This window comes from Entelurus aequoreus, linkage group LG05, assembly GCF_033978785.1.
Source record: "Entelurus aequoreus isolate RoL-2023_Sb linkage group LG05, RoL_Eaeq_v1.1, whole genome shotgun sequence".
NCBI lineage: Eukaryota > Metazoa > Chordata > Actinopteri > Syngnathiformes > Syngnathidae > Entelurus > Entelurus aequoreus.
Window position 1 is genome coordinate 67,719,722 of NC_084735.1, and position 16,847 is coordinate 67,736,568.

Here is a 16,847-nt window from a genome sequence, read left to right on the forward strand (position 1 = left end):
AGGTAACACAAAAATCTTTTATTTATTTATACGATTTTCTTGAGGTTCATTTTACCATTTTTTAAAATTGAAATCGAGGGGTATACTGACAAAAAAAAGGCCCAATGGCCCACACCAAAAATATTAAAACCAATATTTTCATGGATAAAGAAGCCTAACCAGGTAACCAAGAGATGAGAAACAAATTGGATGATAGATAATTGTTTTTAGTGTATTTTACAGCTGATTTAAGACACGGGTCAAAACCGACCCGTTAACATAAGAGATGGTAACAGAACACTAACACAAGAGGAAGGTTAAGAAAAATATATATTTATTAAAGATTTTAACCGTTTATCATCTGCTGGCTAAGACCTCACTTTGTTTGACTATCACAGTGTTTAGAGAAGAAAATATTGGAGGCGCATCATGTCTTTACATCTGGAGGGGTCCACAAATTAAACAATAATCTGTAAAACACAAAGTTGGACTTAATCCGTCAGTCTACCCCAGGGCAGCTGTGGCTACGAAAGTAGCTTACCACCACCAGGTGTGAATGAATGATGGGTTTTTAACATGTAAAGCGACTTTGGGTACTTAGAAAAGCGCTATATAAATCCCAGGTATTAATCGTGCATCGCTAAGTACCGTATTTGATTGACATAACGAGTTCCACGCTGCTGTGATTGTGACGCTAATGAGAAAAAAGATACGTTTGTTTGCAGTTGATTTCCTGCTAGATATATTAGTTTCATTTCCAATTCTTGTCTGCAGTTGTTTTTATGGTGTGAAGTTCATACTGTGTCTCATTATTTAGCTATAGATGTCCCTGTTGTTCAGCAATGTTTGCTAGCGATATCAAGATTCCCGTTCAGGCTACGACAAAATGTATTCATCTAGTTTATCAATGATATTGAGGATATTTTCTTGATGCAAACGGATAGCACCGACGACGCTATAATGTGGTCATCCGTGTCGAATAAAGCACTTGGCTTTCCTGCACAACAACAACAACAACAGCTTAGCTTTTAATTTATATTATGAAAATCGAGAACAAAAATACGTTCGATTAGACCAACAATCAAAATATTTCTTAGTAAGACTTAACACGACGTTAGTTTATTTTCACAACCAGGTCTTTGTAGTTATATTTAGGCATGGCGACCACAATTGGATTTCTTAATGGGGTAAGACGGTATCCTCTTGTTTTAATGTTAGCATATAAGTTATTGAGCTGGCGCCAGTCAGTCCGTGAGTCGACCAAAACCCAGTTATCAAACATGTTCTTTGGATAATTTGAATTTAAAACGGTAATAATACGGTGACCTCCGGGAGTTTTACCACAGTTACCATTTGTATGTTAATTGTTACACCCTCAATATATAGTGTTTATATAATGTATGACTTAAACAACTGAGGATGGTATTCTACAGTGTAACATTTCCCTCTAAGAGTTACCCAACACACGCACATCATAACCCGGTTGTTTGGCAACCTAATGCAATGGGAAGCCAAGACTGGAGTTTGTTGTGTCACATAATAAAGCTATTATCCGGTGAGAAATGGCAAAGCTGTTCTGTCTTAATGGTACTCAAAGTCATTTACTGTATAATATTTCCTCTCATTTACATAAACATAAATAAACTGATGGTGGAAGAAGTACCAATACCATGCAAAGTCCTGGCAAGCTTAAACATGGCCTCTATTAATATTTTACACTTATATTTTTTTTTTAGTTTCATAACCACTGTCCAATTATCATTCACTGTATTTAATGAATTCATAGCAGATACATAAGTGTGTATTAGGGGGCTAGTACAGTGCTTGTGTTGTCTTGTAACAGCAACTTACTGATCTCCTGACCCAGTTCTGGCCATCCTACTCACTTGATATTGAGTGTCAAGGGTGATGGATTTCTTCCCCCCAATTTCCTCCTAATCCCCCCCTTCATCCAAAGTAATATTTTGTGCCGACTTTTGTCACAACTTGGGCTCATCGCAGGCAAGCAAATCCCAGCGATTCTGGGTATTTCATTTGCATATTGGGATTTGGTGGCTTCGAGGCCGATACAGTAGGTCACGCGCTTTAACTCGAATGACACGAAATGACGCAGGGATGATGCGTCCTGTTTGAGGTCTATTTCAGTATAATCTAACCCTATTTCAGTATAATCTAACCCCAATGCAGAGAGTAGATTGGTTTAGTTGACACTCTGTCTTGCTGGACGTATCACATCAATATTTGTAATCAACTTATAAACATCACCTGTGTTTCTTTGCGGTTCTAATTATTGTTCCGTTTCCTCAACATGACTGGCTTTTATTTGTTGTCTGTCCAGTTATCTTAATACTTATCATTTTGCCCCATTTAGTGGCCAAAATGATCAGTCAGAATGTTTTGAGTTTGCAATTTGGGAAAAAAATACTTCAGGTTTGTTTGCACTCAGATGCATGGGTATGTCTTATTGTTTTCCGATCGATTGGCCAATTGTCTTGAAAAAATATGGGATTGCCATTGCCAATTAATGCCTTTTAGTGCCAATCACAAACGGCAATCCCCTCTGGCTGATGCTGCATTGCTTGTTAGTCTCCTGGCTAACAAGCCGCTAGCAGCTAATTGTGTGTCTCCCTATTTTCCAAACGGTGCTTGTAACAAGGCAGTAAAACGGCTGATCAAACAAAACAGAGATCATCGTCATGGATCCACTAGATGTCCAATCAGCTATACAGACTCAATAACTCCACACTGACGTTTTGGGGAATTTACAGAGGATTTTGTGAAAATGAATGCAGACACAGACACTCGTAAACGTGTTAGCATATTAGCTAATGCTAACGACATTATGATAGCACGTACAAATATGCATAAAAACACTCCTGCAGACATTTCACATGGGACTTTTTTTTTTTATTAATTAAAAACAGTTTTAGTTATACTGTAAAACTTACTAATGATGCTTTGAGTGATGAAAGAAGAATCCATACGAATAAAAATGCTATGGACAGCGAGAAGACCGAACACCTCTGCTACTTGCTGTTGTTAAAAGCACCAAATGGAAGGACACTGCATCACCTGCAGTGAGCGAATTCGTCCAAAAGATGGCGCCATAGCACAAACAGTAAAACACCCTCTCTGTGTTTTTGCTTTTTTTGTATATATATGAATGTATTTCTATTACGGCCGTCAGCAAAGAAAAATACATGAATTAGTGTTTTATAAGACGGAGGGTTCAAAATGTAGGAAAAAAGTAGTGGCTTATAGTCTGGAATTTACATTACTTTTTGCTTTTGTTTGGTTATTGTGTACTATTTACTTTGTTTTGAACAAACAATTGTATTTAATAAAACCTAATAAAGAACCAGTTTAAATATTGTGTTGTTATTGTTAAACTATCAATAGCACTCACCATAAATATGATTACAAAAATTAAGTTAAAACGTGATTGGTATTGTTTTTTTTTTGGGTGGGGGGGTGGGTTGGTGTCCTGTCCAACCTCTCAGACAAATCATATAGTTGATGTATATGCCCATATTTGCTGTACAGATTTACTTTACAAAAGAGAAGTGTAGGATACTTCTCTTGTTGCCTTATTTGTATTTGATTTTATTTAGTGGGTTTATATTATTATTTGGCGCAGCCGGACAATAGCAGGAGGGGATAGAAAGAAGAAGAAAAAGGAAGACAGAGGGGGAAATTAGAATGGAAATTGATTGACATTGGTATTGGGTGATCTCACTCATTAATGATCAGTATCTGAATCGGAATCGTCAGCATACAAATCCTAGATCGGAACATCCCCACAAATGCTTGTTCCTTGGAAGTAGATCAGTGGTAACTGTAGGTTAGGGGCAGCATTGGCAGTGCCCCACCTATTCTCTAGATCAGTGATCCTCAACAGGCGGACCGCGGTCCATGTCCGGACCCAGCGACGTGTCCGTCCGGACCCAGCACGAATTATAGTAAAAAAAATGTTTATTTTTTTAAATAATTATAATAATTATAAAAAAATATAATAATTGTATTTATCTTTGAATTATCGCTAGCGCAAGTCAACGTTCTTTGTTGTTTTTAGTCAAATATCTCCATGTTTCGTTTACACTTCTCCGTGTCTCACTCTCAGAGAACGCCACTCTGATTGGCTGCGGAATCAGCCAATCAGAGTATGGGTTGTCATCTCTATCACAACGACGCGCTGATAGGCTGTTACCACCTGGGTCATACAGCGCTCATGCCACATGCATGGAACCTTTCGCTGCAGGCATACAGTTGTCTCGTATCGCTACTTCGCTAACTGTTCACTCGTCAGTCACTGAATGTGAATCAAATCACAATGGCATGCTCCAAGTTGACTCAGGCTGGTAGGAGAAAGGTGGACAGGGAAAACCGACGTTTCAAGGAAGAATGGACAGAGCAATATGTTTTCATCCTACCTACTGCGAGTACCAAACCAATGTGTCTAATATGCAACAGTACTGTTGCTCTGGTGAAAAGTGAAAATCTGAAACGTCCCTATCTGAAAGAGCACCGCAAATTTGAAGAGACATTTCCTCATGATTCAGAGCTAAGAAAAAAAGAGATCACGAGGCTGAAAAAGTCATATGAAACATCAAGCAAGATTTTTGTTAAATCTATGACACAACAACAAATAGCAACAGAGTGCTCACTCAGAGTGGCATGGGTTTTGGGTAAACACAAGAAGCCTTTCTCTGGTGCAGAAATAATTAAATAATGCTTGACTGAAGTGATGGGTGCCATGTTAAAAGGCAAAGAAAAGGAGGAAATGACAGCTAAAATAAATCAAATCCCACTCTCTGATGCCACAGCTACCAGACGTACTGAAACATTTATTTTATTTCAGTTCTTATTTATTTTTGTTTCAAAGAAAATCTTTAATGTATTTTTATGGATATTTATTTTATTTTTGTTAATTTTAAGAAAATGTTAAACTACTACCTACCTCCTGCCAGGGGCGCCGCTAGGGATTTTGGGCCCCATGAAAAGAATCTTTACAGAGCCCCCTGTATTATAATTTCATCATCATTAGGGGCCTCTATGGGCCCCCCTCCATCATGGGCCCCTAGAATCCGTCTCCTTTACCCCCCCTTTTCGGCGCCCCAGCCTCCTGCTACTATATAAGTTTGACCGATAATAAACAGACCCAGCCTGTTTCAAAATAACATTTGTGGACCTTCAAGATTTGTACTTGAGGACCCCTGCTCTGGATTTTCTGTCTTTGGGTATTTGATACTTGATACCAGAGGTGTGGACTCGAGTCACATGACTTGGACTCGAGTCAGACTCGAGTCATGAATTTGATGACTTTAGACTCGACTTAACAAAATGTAAAAACACTTGCAACTCGACTTAGACTTTAACATCAATGACTTGTGACTTCACTTGGACTTGAGCCTTTTGACTTGACATGACTTGCTACTTTCCCCAAAATCCAAAGATTAAAAAGTTATTCAGAAGCGCTCCGTATCTTTCATTTTGTACGTGTCTGGCAGCGTGTTGTTCCTGTCAGTACAACAGCCAACCAAATTACATCTACGTTATTTTCGTCCCTCAACATTCATCCAATCAGATTGCAGGACAACCAATGAAGAAGAAATGCCAAACAACGCGCCAGTGATGAAAAATGAAGCCTAAAATAGTTTCGTTTGGGTATTAAAACTACGAGTTGTCAACTAAAAACGAATTCCAGTATGCAAAGCATGCGGTTCGAATATTACAGACAGAGACGCAACAACTTCCAACTTCGTTCGACATTAGAAGATGCACAAAGAAGGGTAAGTTTTGATTGTAAACTAACGTTTATTGGCTAAGTAACGTAACTTTTATTTGCTGTGTAGTTAAATCAGTGAGGCTGTAAACTCACTGCTAACGTTATAACCATAGACATCTTATAAGTAGACGCAGCATCGAGCGCTACTGCCTACTGGCGCAGACGAGACGCTGGGCCGCCATCTTGGAGTGGTGATCCGCTCCACTCAGTGCAATTCATTTGGCAGGAGCAATGAACTGTCAGCGCATTTAATTCATCTTACCTCACTGGATACCACTGATTTTCACCCGCTTTTTTGTCATACGTGTAGTTATGAAAAAGGACACATGTTTTGGCATGTTTTATTATAAATAGTTTGCTTAACAGTAATAGAATATTCTCATATGCTATAAGTGACCAGATGTCCGAGATCAAAACTGAGAATATAATCCCAGAGAAGGGGGAAAAAAATGGTCAGCTATTTTTAAATTTAAAAAACTATATGATTAGGTTATATATACATGCGTATATCCTACATAAACAATGTATGAATACATTATATATCTATATATCTTAAAGACTGTATCTCTGTTGCTGCAGCAGCAGAGAGTTTATTCTGTTTTGACACTTTGTATTGATATTTTGTATTACATTCTTCCCTTAAATGATCATGTTTACAGTGATTGTTTTATATGGATTGTAGATGTATGTCGCTTTGGATAAAAGCGTCTGCCAAATACTTCAACATAAACATATATAAACACCTGAAAGTCTTTATATCAGCTAAAACCACCAATCTGTTTCACTGGATTCAGAATAAAAGCAAATTATGTCTTACCCAACAATGTTAGTATTTGAATATTGTTACTTGAAGACTTATTCCTGGTTACAATTATACTGTTAAGAAAGTATTGTCTTATATTTTGCCTAAAATGAGAATGCATCATAATCAGTGGTGGCTGGTGAATTTTTTTTAGGTGGGGCTGAAAGTTTGTATACCAAACCCCTGTAGGGCCGTCTTCCTCCCCCAGAAGATTTTTTTGTGATTTTCACATACAAATATTGAAGATTGTTGCTCCTTCTCAACTCTGTGGTAATATTATTTTCACAAAATACAACCAATAGTACGTTAATGTTAAATCTTACTTGTGAAAAGTAATCCCCCGATTCTTATTTTCAACAGTCCGCTCATTTGAGCAGGAAAACACTGAACAGCAGCCCGGCATCTTTGTTTTCTACCTGTCAACTGTCAGTTTAGGCTGCTCGCCGGCTTCTCATTACCACTTCAAGATGGCGGCCAAATTGATCGCGTCACAGCAGTCAATGCTGCGTCTACTAATAAGATGTCTATGGTTATAACGTCATTGCAAACACAGCAATCTGTTGCATCCACTGCAGTTCACTACCTTATTCATACTTATTGTTAATGTTTTTTTTTAAGCAGGGTTGCATGAGGTACCTATACATAACGTTACGTTAGTCAATGTATCACACACAGTAACGTAACGTTAGACGGCGGTCAGCAGCACCGCGTATTTTAGCCACCTACAAAAAGACAAACCTAGTCAAATAAAGGTCAGTTAAAATGTATACTATATTAAGAATATGTGTACATATTGCATAGGGCCCTGACATCTAAAAAGTATAACTCTGTTTATTGTTGTGTTCATGTATTTGTTATGTTTTTCATGTGTACGCACACATAAACACACATACCATATGAGATGAGATCAATGAGATAAGGTAAGAACAGGATAAAAACTGCTGTGGAACTAGTTACAATGCAATATGCCATGGAAATACAATGTTAACACTTTTGTGCAAATAAGTACAGTTGCACTTGTTTTTTCAAATGTGTTTATTCTGTAAAGGAATGAGTTAAATATTTAAAATGACTGGTTAATATAGTGCTATTATGAAGTGCTATGTCAGCACCATTTTTTTTCCTGGAACTTAAAATGCACTTGTTTTAATAAATAAATACAGTTTTTTAAAAGCATACACAATCAGTGTAAATATATTAGTCTGTGGTTAAAAGGACTTGAAATGACTCAAAACTCAAAATGCAGGACTTGGGACTTGACTTGAGACTTTCCAGTCTTGACTTTGGACTTGACTTGGGACTTGCCTGTCTTGACTCTGGACTTGACTCGAGACTTGAGGGCAAAGACTTGAGACTTACTTGTGACTTACAAAACAATAACTTGGTCCCACCTCTGCTTGATACTGAGTAGTGATTCGAATGATCTCTCTCATGATGCAGTACTTCTAATTTGTATGTCTGTGCAAATGCTCGAACATGAATTTGTCCGATGTTTTAATCTTCAAAATGTGCTTAGGCGAGGGGAGTGAAGTAGACAATGCTTCAGCGCAGCAGGGAGCGCTCACACCGGCAAACAAATGACACTTTCGATGTCAAATTGGCCCTGGTTGGTGCACATAAATAGAGACATAGCGTTACAATCGGGGGACTTATGGCTGCTTGGAAATTTTCATGCACTTAAGCTTCAACTCTTCATCTTTCTTTTGCAAGTTTTTCTGAAATTTGCATAGAATTACACACTGATTGATTTGACCAATGCATACACTATAGGTGTTAAAAAATGAAATGTCCTTGCAGAGTCCTACCAATAAATGTGGCAGGCCGGTGGGCGAGTAATGGAGACAAACAGCAGACGTACGTATCTAATCCTCTCTTCGACATTCTCTAATTCCTCAGTCTCCCTCAACAGCGCCAATGCGTTACCATAATAGCCATAAAGATGTTACAGTTTTCAATAACAGTTTTATGGCGTTTTGACTGTCAGAGGGCTATTTTAGAAAAATGAACTGATGAGACATCAGCGCGGTGCGCAAAGTGCACCGTCATCATGGCGACTGTAGAGGATTGGAAGTCAGTCAATTGGTTATTTTATTTTTTTTGTATTGTAATATTTAATTCATTTGTCATTAAAAAGCTAAGACTTAGTGTCTTTCGGTCAGTTTTTACACCTGAATTTATGTATCTTTTTTTTAATTTTCTGTATTGTTTCTTTATTTACTTGTTTACATTTTTTTACATGCTTTTCTTTCTTTTTACTCTTCTTTCCTCAATGCATTAGCAATTTATTTATTATTACAAATTTGTGACATTTAAACACATGACGTGAACAAACTATCAGTAATTTCTGGGCCATAGAGAAGAGTTCAGATTGAATTAGCTCTATTTCTTCCTATTCCTTCTCGAGCATTTTGAATTGAGCAAATGTAACCATTTAGGATGCAGAAGTAAAGTGATTTATATTTATATAGCACTTTTCTCTAGCGACTCAAAGCGCTTTACATAGTGAAACCCATTATTTCAGTTAATTTTAAACCAGTGACACAGTAGTTGCACAATAACTCCTTTTTTAAGCTGTTACCGTAAACGTATTTATTAAGGGTGCACACACAAAAAAAGATCCACAAACAACTTACGATTCCTATTAATCCCGATTTTAAATTAAAATCTAATTTTTTAAAAATAGATAATAAAAAAAAAAAGAAGTTCATTATTCTATTTTTGTATTAGTTTTCAGGCCATCTCCATTCTAACCTGTTTTGAAAAAGTTTTATAATATGTAAGGCATGTAATTGATGTATTATAATTATTATACCAAATCAACAATTGATTCGGAATCAAATCATCGCCCAAGAAATTGGAAACGGATCGGATTGTTAAGTGCCCAGAGATTCACACCCCTAGAATCACTATCTACTATTTTTTAGATTTAAATTTAACTGTCGTTTGTTTGTGTAGTTTCTTTGGGACAGCTTTTTTTGCAGCACTGGCTTTTTCGTAGGATTTTACAACACTGTTGTTGCAATGTCTGCTGGCCTTTTAGGCGGTTGACAAGGTTTGAAGTGTAGAAGTGCAATGTTTTTTTCCCTTCTCGCCGAGATTTTTCATATCATTTGGTGCAAATAGCACACAAAATGTCTTCTTCTGAAACAGTCTCGAAGCCCCACACTATCGACATTGTGTTTGTTTACAGTAATCTCAGGGGAAGTTTACGACTGGCCATTTACAACACTTAGGACAGTGGTTCTTAACCTGGGTTCGACCGAACCCTAGGGGTTCGGCGGAGCCTCTGCCGCGGAGGTCAAGACACACCCGACTCATCGTGTAAATAAAAACTTCTCCCTATCGGCGTATTATGGATACCTCCAAGCAATGTTCCCTCTAATTTTCCATCTGATTTGCAGGTGTGTAATTTGTTGTGAGTTTATGCACTGTGTTGGTTTTGTTCTTTGAACAAGGTGATGTTCATGCACGGTTCATTTTGTGCACCAGTAAAAAAACATATAACTTTGTCTTGAATTTGACATTTAAAAAAATATTGTTCACTAAAGAAGAGTTCGGTGAATGCGCATATGAAACTGGTGGGGTTCGGTACCTCCAACATGGTTAAGATCCACTGACTTAGGAGAAAGGGAGCGCTTCATCTGCTCACCCTAACCCACCTGCAGCACACTACAGCAAATCTTGCCTCATTGGAATGTTTTTTTTATTTTTTTTATTTTGATTCATCATAGGTATTTTCTTTTATGTTATTGGATCTATCAATAATTTAAATGTAAAAATAACAGACTAATTAAATGCCCTGATGTCAGTAGGAAATTGATAACAGGGTGGAAGTACGCTGTATAACTAAAGGTTTGCTGAATTAAATTAATTTCAGTTCAGGCTTGACTTTTTTTTTAGTTTTCAGGCTTTTCCAGACATTTTTAGTCCTAGTATAAATTATGCAAAAACTTAACCAAAGCGAAAAGCACTAAACAAGCATGTGTCGGTTATGTGTCCTTGATGAAGGGCCATGATCAGATCACTTCATCAGTCTTCTATTATTGGTATTCTTATTAGCTTTGAGGCAGGATTACACTTCGCGTCAATAACCTCATCTGGCACTAATGAGTTAATTACTGGGCCGAGAGAAAGTGTCGAGTCAATGTTCTGAAAAATAAAACTGACAAAAGTTGTGGTGTGGGCATGAACGAAAGCTCACCTCAAACCGTAGAGCACGGTGCCATCCGGGTGCAGTCGGATCATCCTGTTTTTCACAGTGACACCGTGGACGAACGACTTCTTGTCGTTGAGGAAGTAGGTGTCAGGCACCCAGAGCTGGTCGGCCACGCGGTTATCTAAGGTCAGGTTGAGGGGGATCTCCGAATAGGACAAGCGCTTATCTCGCCAGGCCTGCTGGAAGTACATCGTCAGTGTGTAGTCCTGTTAGAATGGGAGTGACAAAGCAGGGAGTGGAAGAAAAACGAAAGGGTAGAAAGTCAAAGGAAAGTACGAGAGAAGGATGGATAGGGGGGACATATAAAAATTAAAAAAAGACAGGGTTACTCTTAAAAGCGAGCATTTTACACTGCTGCTCTGTGATACTTTTACATGGCCAGCTCTCATTTTAGAACCACACAGCGCTTCAATATTAGATGAAGCCCACTTTAAATGCAAGTGGAACAGCACAAGTACAAAGCAGAGGAGCTGTCAGTACAAAGCTGAGGGATATGCCTTCTCCTTTCAGAGCGATGTGAAGAAGACACCATGAAGTGTGCTTCAATACAGTATATTGTACTGGATATATAATAGAGAGTTATATTGTACAATAGGTATTTTTATGTCGTTCTACGATACACAGTGGGTTCTGGGCCCCGCCCCCAGGAAACACAGTTAGAAAAAAAAAAAATCACAATTCTACTCAAAAGAACAGCAACAATGCAAATTATTCATCCTGTGTTCAATAGCACATCTCCTTTGAGTGTAACAGAGGCCAGTCATCTTCAAAAATAGTGGTGGCAATTTGGGTGATTGCCTGCGTTTTTAGCCCAGTAATCAGCACACTCGTCTCTCACACCGGCAATCTGGGTTCGCGCCCCATTCTGAGCAGTCGGGGAAAAAAACAAGGGGGACGAGAGGAAGCATACACAATCGCCACACGAAGCAGAGCTGCCTGTGATTGACAGCTATCAACAACAGTCATTGTATTTCGCCATCAAAATCGAGGGGCCCCCCTGGGTTCAACCCAGGTACGATCGTGCATTAAGGCAGCCCTGACGATACATGTTGTAATATCACACAGCACTACTGTATGTTAGACAGCAGAACCTCCGAACTGGAGCAACATGCTTTCCAGACACCAATAATTGAATACAAGTCCATAACCCGATGAACGATAGTGCCATCTGAGCTTCCCTTGCATGTTTCAGAGAGAGTTTTCTTTGGCTTCATTTTAAATTCCAAATAAAATCCAAAGTCAAACAGTTTGCATTCTAGTTCAATCAATCAATCAATCAATGTTTACTTATATAGCCCTAAATCACGAGTGTCTTAAAGGGCTGCACAAGCCACAGCGACATCCTCGGCTCAGATCCCACATCAGGGCAAGAAAAAACTCAACCCAAAGGGATGACAATGAGAAACCTTGGAGGGAGAAATGGACGTCGAGTGGATCTAGCATAATATTGTGGAGTCCAGTCCATAGTGGATCTAACAAAATATTGTGAGAGTCCAGTCCATAGTGGATCTAACATAATATTGTGAGAGTCCAGTCCATAGTGGATCTAAAATAATATTGTGAGAGTCCAGTCCATAGTGGATCTAACCTAATATTGTGAGAGTCCAGTCCATAGTGGATCTAACATAATATTGTGAGAGTCCAGTCCATAGTGGATCTAAAATAATATTGTGAGAGTCCAGTCCATAGTGGATCTAACCTAATAGTGTGAGAGTCCAGTCCATAGTGGATCTAACATAATATTGTGAGAGTCCAGTCCATAGTGGATCTAACATAATAGTGTGAGAGTCTAGTCCATAGTGGATCTAACATAATAGTGTGAGAGTCCAGTCCATAGTGGATCTAACATAATATTGTGAGAGTCCAGTCCACAGTGGATCTAACATACTATTGTGAGAGTCCAGTCCATAGTGGATCTAACATAATAGTGTGAGAGTCCAGTCCATAGTGGATCTAACATAATATTGTGAGAGTCCAGTCCATAGTGGATCTAACATAATAGTGTGAGAGTCCAGTCCATAGTGGATCTAACACAATAGTGTGATAGTCCAGTCCATAGTGGATCTAACATAACAGTGTGAGAGTCCAGTCCATAGTGCATCTAACATAATAGTGTGAGAGTCCAGTCCATAGTGGATCTAACATAATATTGTGAGAGTCCAATCCATAGCGGATCTAACATAATAGTGTGAGAGTCCAGTCCAAAGTGGATCTAACATAATAGTGTGAGAGTCCAGTCCATAGTGGATCTAAAATAATATTGTGAGAGTCCAGTCCATAGTGGATCTAACATAATATTGTGAGAGTCCAGTCCATAGTGGATCTAACATAATATTGTGAGAGTCCAGTCCATAGTGGATCTAACATAATAGTGTGAGAGTCCAGTCCATAGTGGATCTAACATAATAGTGTTAGAGTCCAGTCCATAGTGGATCTAACATAATAGTGTGAGAGTCCAGTCCATAGTGGATCTAACATAATAGTGTGAGAGTCCAGTCCATAGTGGATCTAACATAATATGTATGACTACAACTGATGCAGTGGACACAAATCAAACACCCACTCCGGGATGCTATGACTTGTTTTTTTTTAAATAACAATCGTAAGTGTAAAAAGAAGTTGAAGCTAGTGAATGTCATTGTGTCAAAATTATTTTTTTTAAACTACCAAATACAGACCAAACACATTTACCGGCAAACGTATGTTACCATCCATCTATCCATTTTCTTCCGCTTGTCCCTCTCGGGTTAGCGGAGGGGCTAGAGCCTATCCGAGCTGCACTCGGGCAGAAGGCCAAGTCACCACCTCATCAGAGGGCCAACACAGATAGACAGACAACATTCACACTCGGACCAACACAGATCATTTACAATCACATTCACACACGAGGGCCAATTCAGTGTTGCCAATCGCTTATCCATTAGAAACTTATACAAAAATGTTTGTATAAAGTTAAAGTTAAAGTCTCAACGATAGGTCACACACACACTAGATGTGGTGGAATCATCTTCTGCATTTGACCCATCCCCATGTCCACCCCCTAGGAGGTGAGGGGAGCAGTGAGCAGTAGCGGTGGCTGCGCTCGGGAATCATTTTGGTGATTTAACCCCCAATCCCAACCCTTGATGCTGAGTGTCAAGCAGGGAGGCAATGGGTCCCATTTTTATAGTCTTTGGTATGACTCGGCCAGGGTTTTTAGACTGAAAGTCTCTGCAGAGAGTGGTGAGGACGGCGGAACTGCCTCCTATCCAGGAAATCGCAAAAAGCCGCTGCCTGACCAGGGCTCAGAAAATCTGTAGACACTCCTCCCACCCCCACCAAGGACGGTTTTCACTGCTGGACTCTAGAAAGAGGTTCCGCAACCTCCGTAGCTGAACCTCCAGGTTCTGAAACAGCTTCTTCCCTCAGACCATCAGACTCTTGAACGCATCAAAATAATTCCCTCAATTCGCTCACCCACAAAACGGATTAACTCGCTGGAATATAAAGACAATATAACATACATCCATAAACGTGGATGCATATGAAAAAGTGCAATATATTTATCTGTACAGTAATCTATTTATTTATATCTGCACGTTATTGCTCTTTTATCTTGCACTACAACGAGCTAATGCAACAAAATTGTGTTCTTATCTGTACTGTAAAGTTCCAATTTGAATGACAATAAAAGGAAGTCTAAGTCTAAGGTTTGAACTCACGACCTTCCGGTCTCAGGGTGGACCCTCTAACCACAAGGCCACTGAGCAGGTTTGTTTATATTTTACGAATACAAATTGATACAAACATGTTGAACGGATAGCGTTCATGGCTCTAAGTCACGGCTGTCTGGTACATAACAAAATACTGACAAAATGTCCAGTCTTAACTAGTAATTCACACCCTTTTCTTTCTCAACACACTGAGAGGTTGAGTAAAAACTGTACAAGTGAAATAAATAAAAAAAACACGAGATGAATGTTCCTTGTATTACATGTTCTTACATTTTGCAGACCCACTCATGTATCTTGGAGGATACGTCAACTTATACGCTGTACATGTCTTCTAGGTAGAGACAAACATGACAAATCCATGTATCCGTGATGTAAGTGCTACATGTTGTCTGTTAGCTTCATGTGGTAAGCTGTCATGTTCTGAGATGAGAGACATCCCTCGGCAATACATAAAACGTAGCCAGGCGCTATGAAATAGTCACAATTTGTCAAAATGTATCATATTTGTAAGAGTTTCAAGGAATGAAATGTGTTCCCAAAGGTTGCATGGCCTCAGTCGTTACAACATTGATTTGGGATTAAGGCATGATGAATGTATTTTTTAAGAATGTTCGTAGCAGAAACCAGATACAAGTGCTGAGTGGAGCACCAAAGTAACATTTGTACACACGTACAACACTTAAGACCTTCAGTATATCAGTATGTGGAATTAAATTATGGAATGGATTAAGCAAATAAATCAAACAATGTACTAATATGATCCACTTCAAGAAACTCTTCAAACTTAAAGGCCTACTGAAACCCACCACTACCGACCATGCAGTCTGATAGTTTATATATCAATGATGAAATCTTAACATTGCAACACATGCCAATACGGCCGGGTTAACTTATAAAGTGCAATTTTAAATTTCCCGCGAAACTTCCGGTTGAAAACGTCTATGTATGATGACGTATGCGCGTGAAATCAATCGTTGAAACGGAAGTATTCGGACACCATTGTATCCAATACAAAAAGCTCTGTTTTCATCGCAAAATTCCACAGTATTCTGGACATCTGTGTTGGTGAATCTGTTGCAATTTGTTTAATGAACAATGAAGACTGCAAAGAAGAAAGCTGTAGGTGGGATCGGTGTATTAGCGGCTGGCTGCAGCAACACAACCAGGAGGACTTTGACTTGGATAGCAGACGCGCTATCCGACGCTAGCCGCCGACCATATAGATCAGGGGTCGGCAACCCGCGGCTCCGGAGCCGCATGCGGCTCTTTGACCACTCTGATGCGGCTCAGCTACATACTTGCCGACCCCCCGATTTTCCCAGGAGACTTATGGATCTCAGTGTCTCTCATAAATAACTCCCAGGGAAGAAATAATCCTATTTAGACTATAAATACTAGATAAAGGGCGTGCCCTGATTGCACTGCAGTAATTGTCCTCTATAGCATTTACATACAGCGTGCCAGTCCAGCCGCATGTTGCATGTTGTTATTAATCGCACAAACAGGAGACAGCAAAGCATACTTACTCATCAGCCACACAGCTTACACTGACGGTAGCCGTATCAAACAACTTTAACATTGTTACGTTACAAATATGCGCCACACTGTGAACCCACACCAAAAAAGAATGAAAAACACATTTCTGGAGAACATCTGCACTGTAACACAACATAAACACAACACAACCATTACCCAGAATCCCATGCAGTCCTAACTCTTCCGGTCTAGATTATACACCCCGCTACCACAACCCCCCCACACATCAACCCCCCCCCCTCTCCTTGCGTTGGTTGAGCGGAAGAGTTAGTGCTGCATGGGATTCTGGGTATTGGTACCGTCAGTGTAAGATGTGTATTGGTACCGTCAGTGTCAGATGTGTATTGGTACCGTCAGTGTAAGATGTGTGGTTGCTGAACTAGTACGGAAGAGTTAGTGCTGCATGGGATTCTGGGTATTGGCACCGTCAGTGTAAGATGTGTGGTTGCTGAGGTAGCACGCCTTGCTGTCACTTACGTGTGGTCAAGCAGGTACACTGTTAGGGCAGACTGTAGAGGGCGGTGTCATCACGCTCTGATATTCGGGAGTCTCCCGGGGGAAAAATGAGAGGATTGGCAAGTATGACGCTATCAAGCGCCATTCATTCAAAACTCGCGGGCTGCACTAACATCAAATGTCCACAGTAAAGTGCGTGCCGGTGCGTGTGTCGGAGACCCCTGGTTAATATAGCACAAAGCATTAAGCTCTGTATGCAGTGTTTTTCTTTTTAAATTGTAAATTTTTTTTGTGGCTCCCATCACTTTCTTTAATTTGTGAAACTTGCCAAAATGGCTCTTTGAGTGGTAAAGGTTGCCG

General features: G+C 39.4%; 1 protein-coding gene and 1 long non-coding RNA gene across 5 annotated transcripts in view; one reads left to right on the plus strand and one right to left on the minus strand.

Annotated features, from left to right (window-relative positions):
• Nucleotides 1-16,847, minus strand: part of LOC133650935 (gamma-aminobutyric acid receptor subunit beta-2-like) — a 108,922-nt gene that overhangs the window by 46,129 nt on the left and 45,946 nt on the right. For all 3 annotated transcript variants that reach the window (XM_062048721.1, XM_062048723.1, XM_062048720.1), the window contains one exon: nt 10,768-10,988. In XM_062048721.1, coding sequence (XP_061904705.1) covers nt 10,768-10,988 — 221 coding nt within the window. The remainder of the gene's footprint in view (nt 1-10,767; nt 10,989-16,847) is intronic.
• The window catches only part of LOC133650936 (uncharacterized), a 116,876-nt gene that overhangs the window by 43,655 nt on the left and 56,374 nt on the right, over nt 1-16,847 (plus strand). The gene's annotated exons all lie outside the window — the stretch shown is intronic.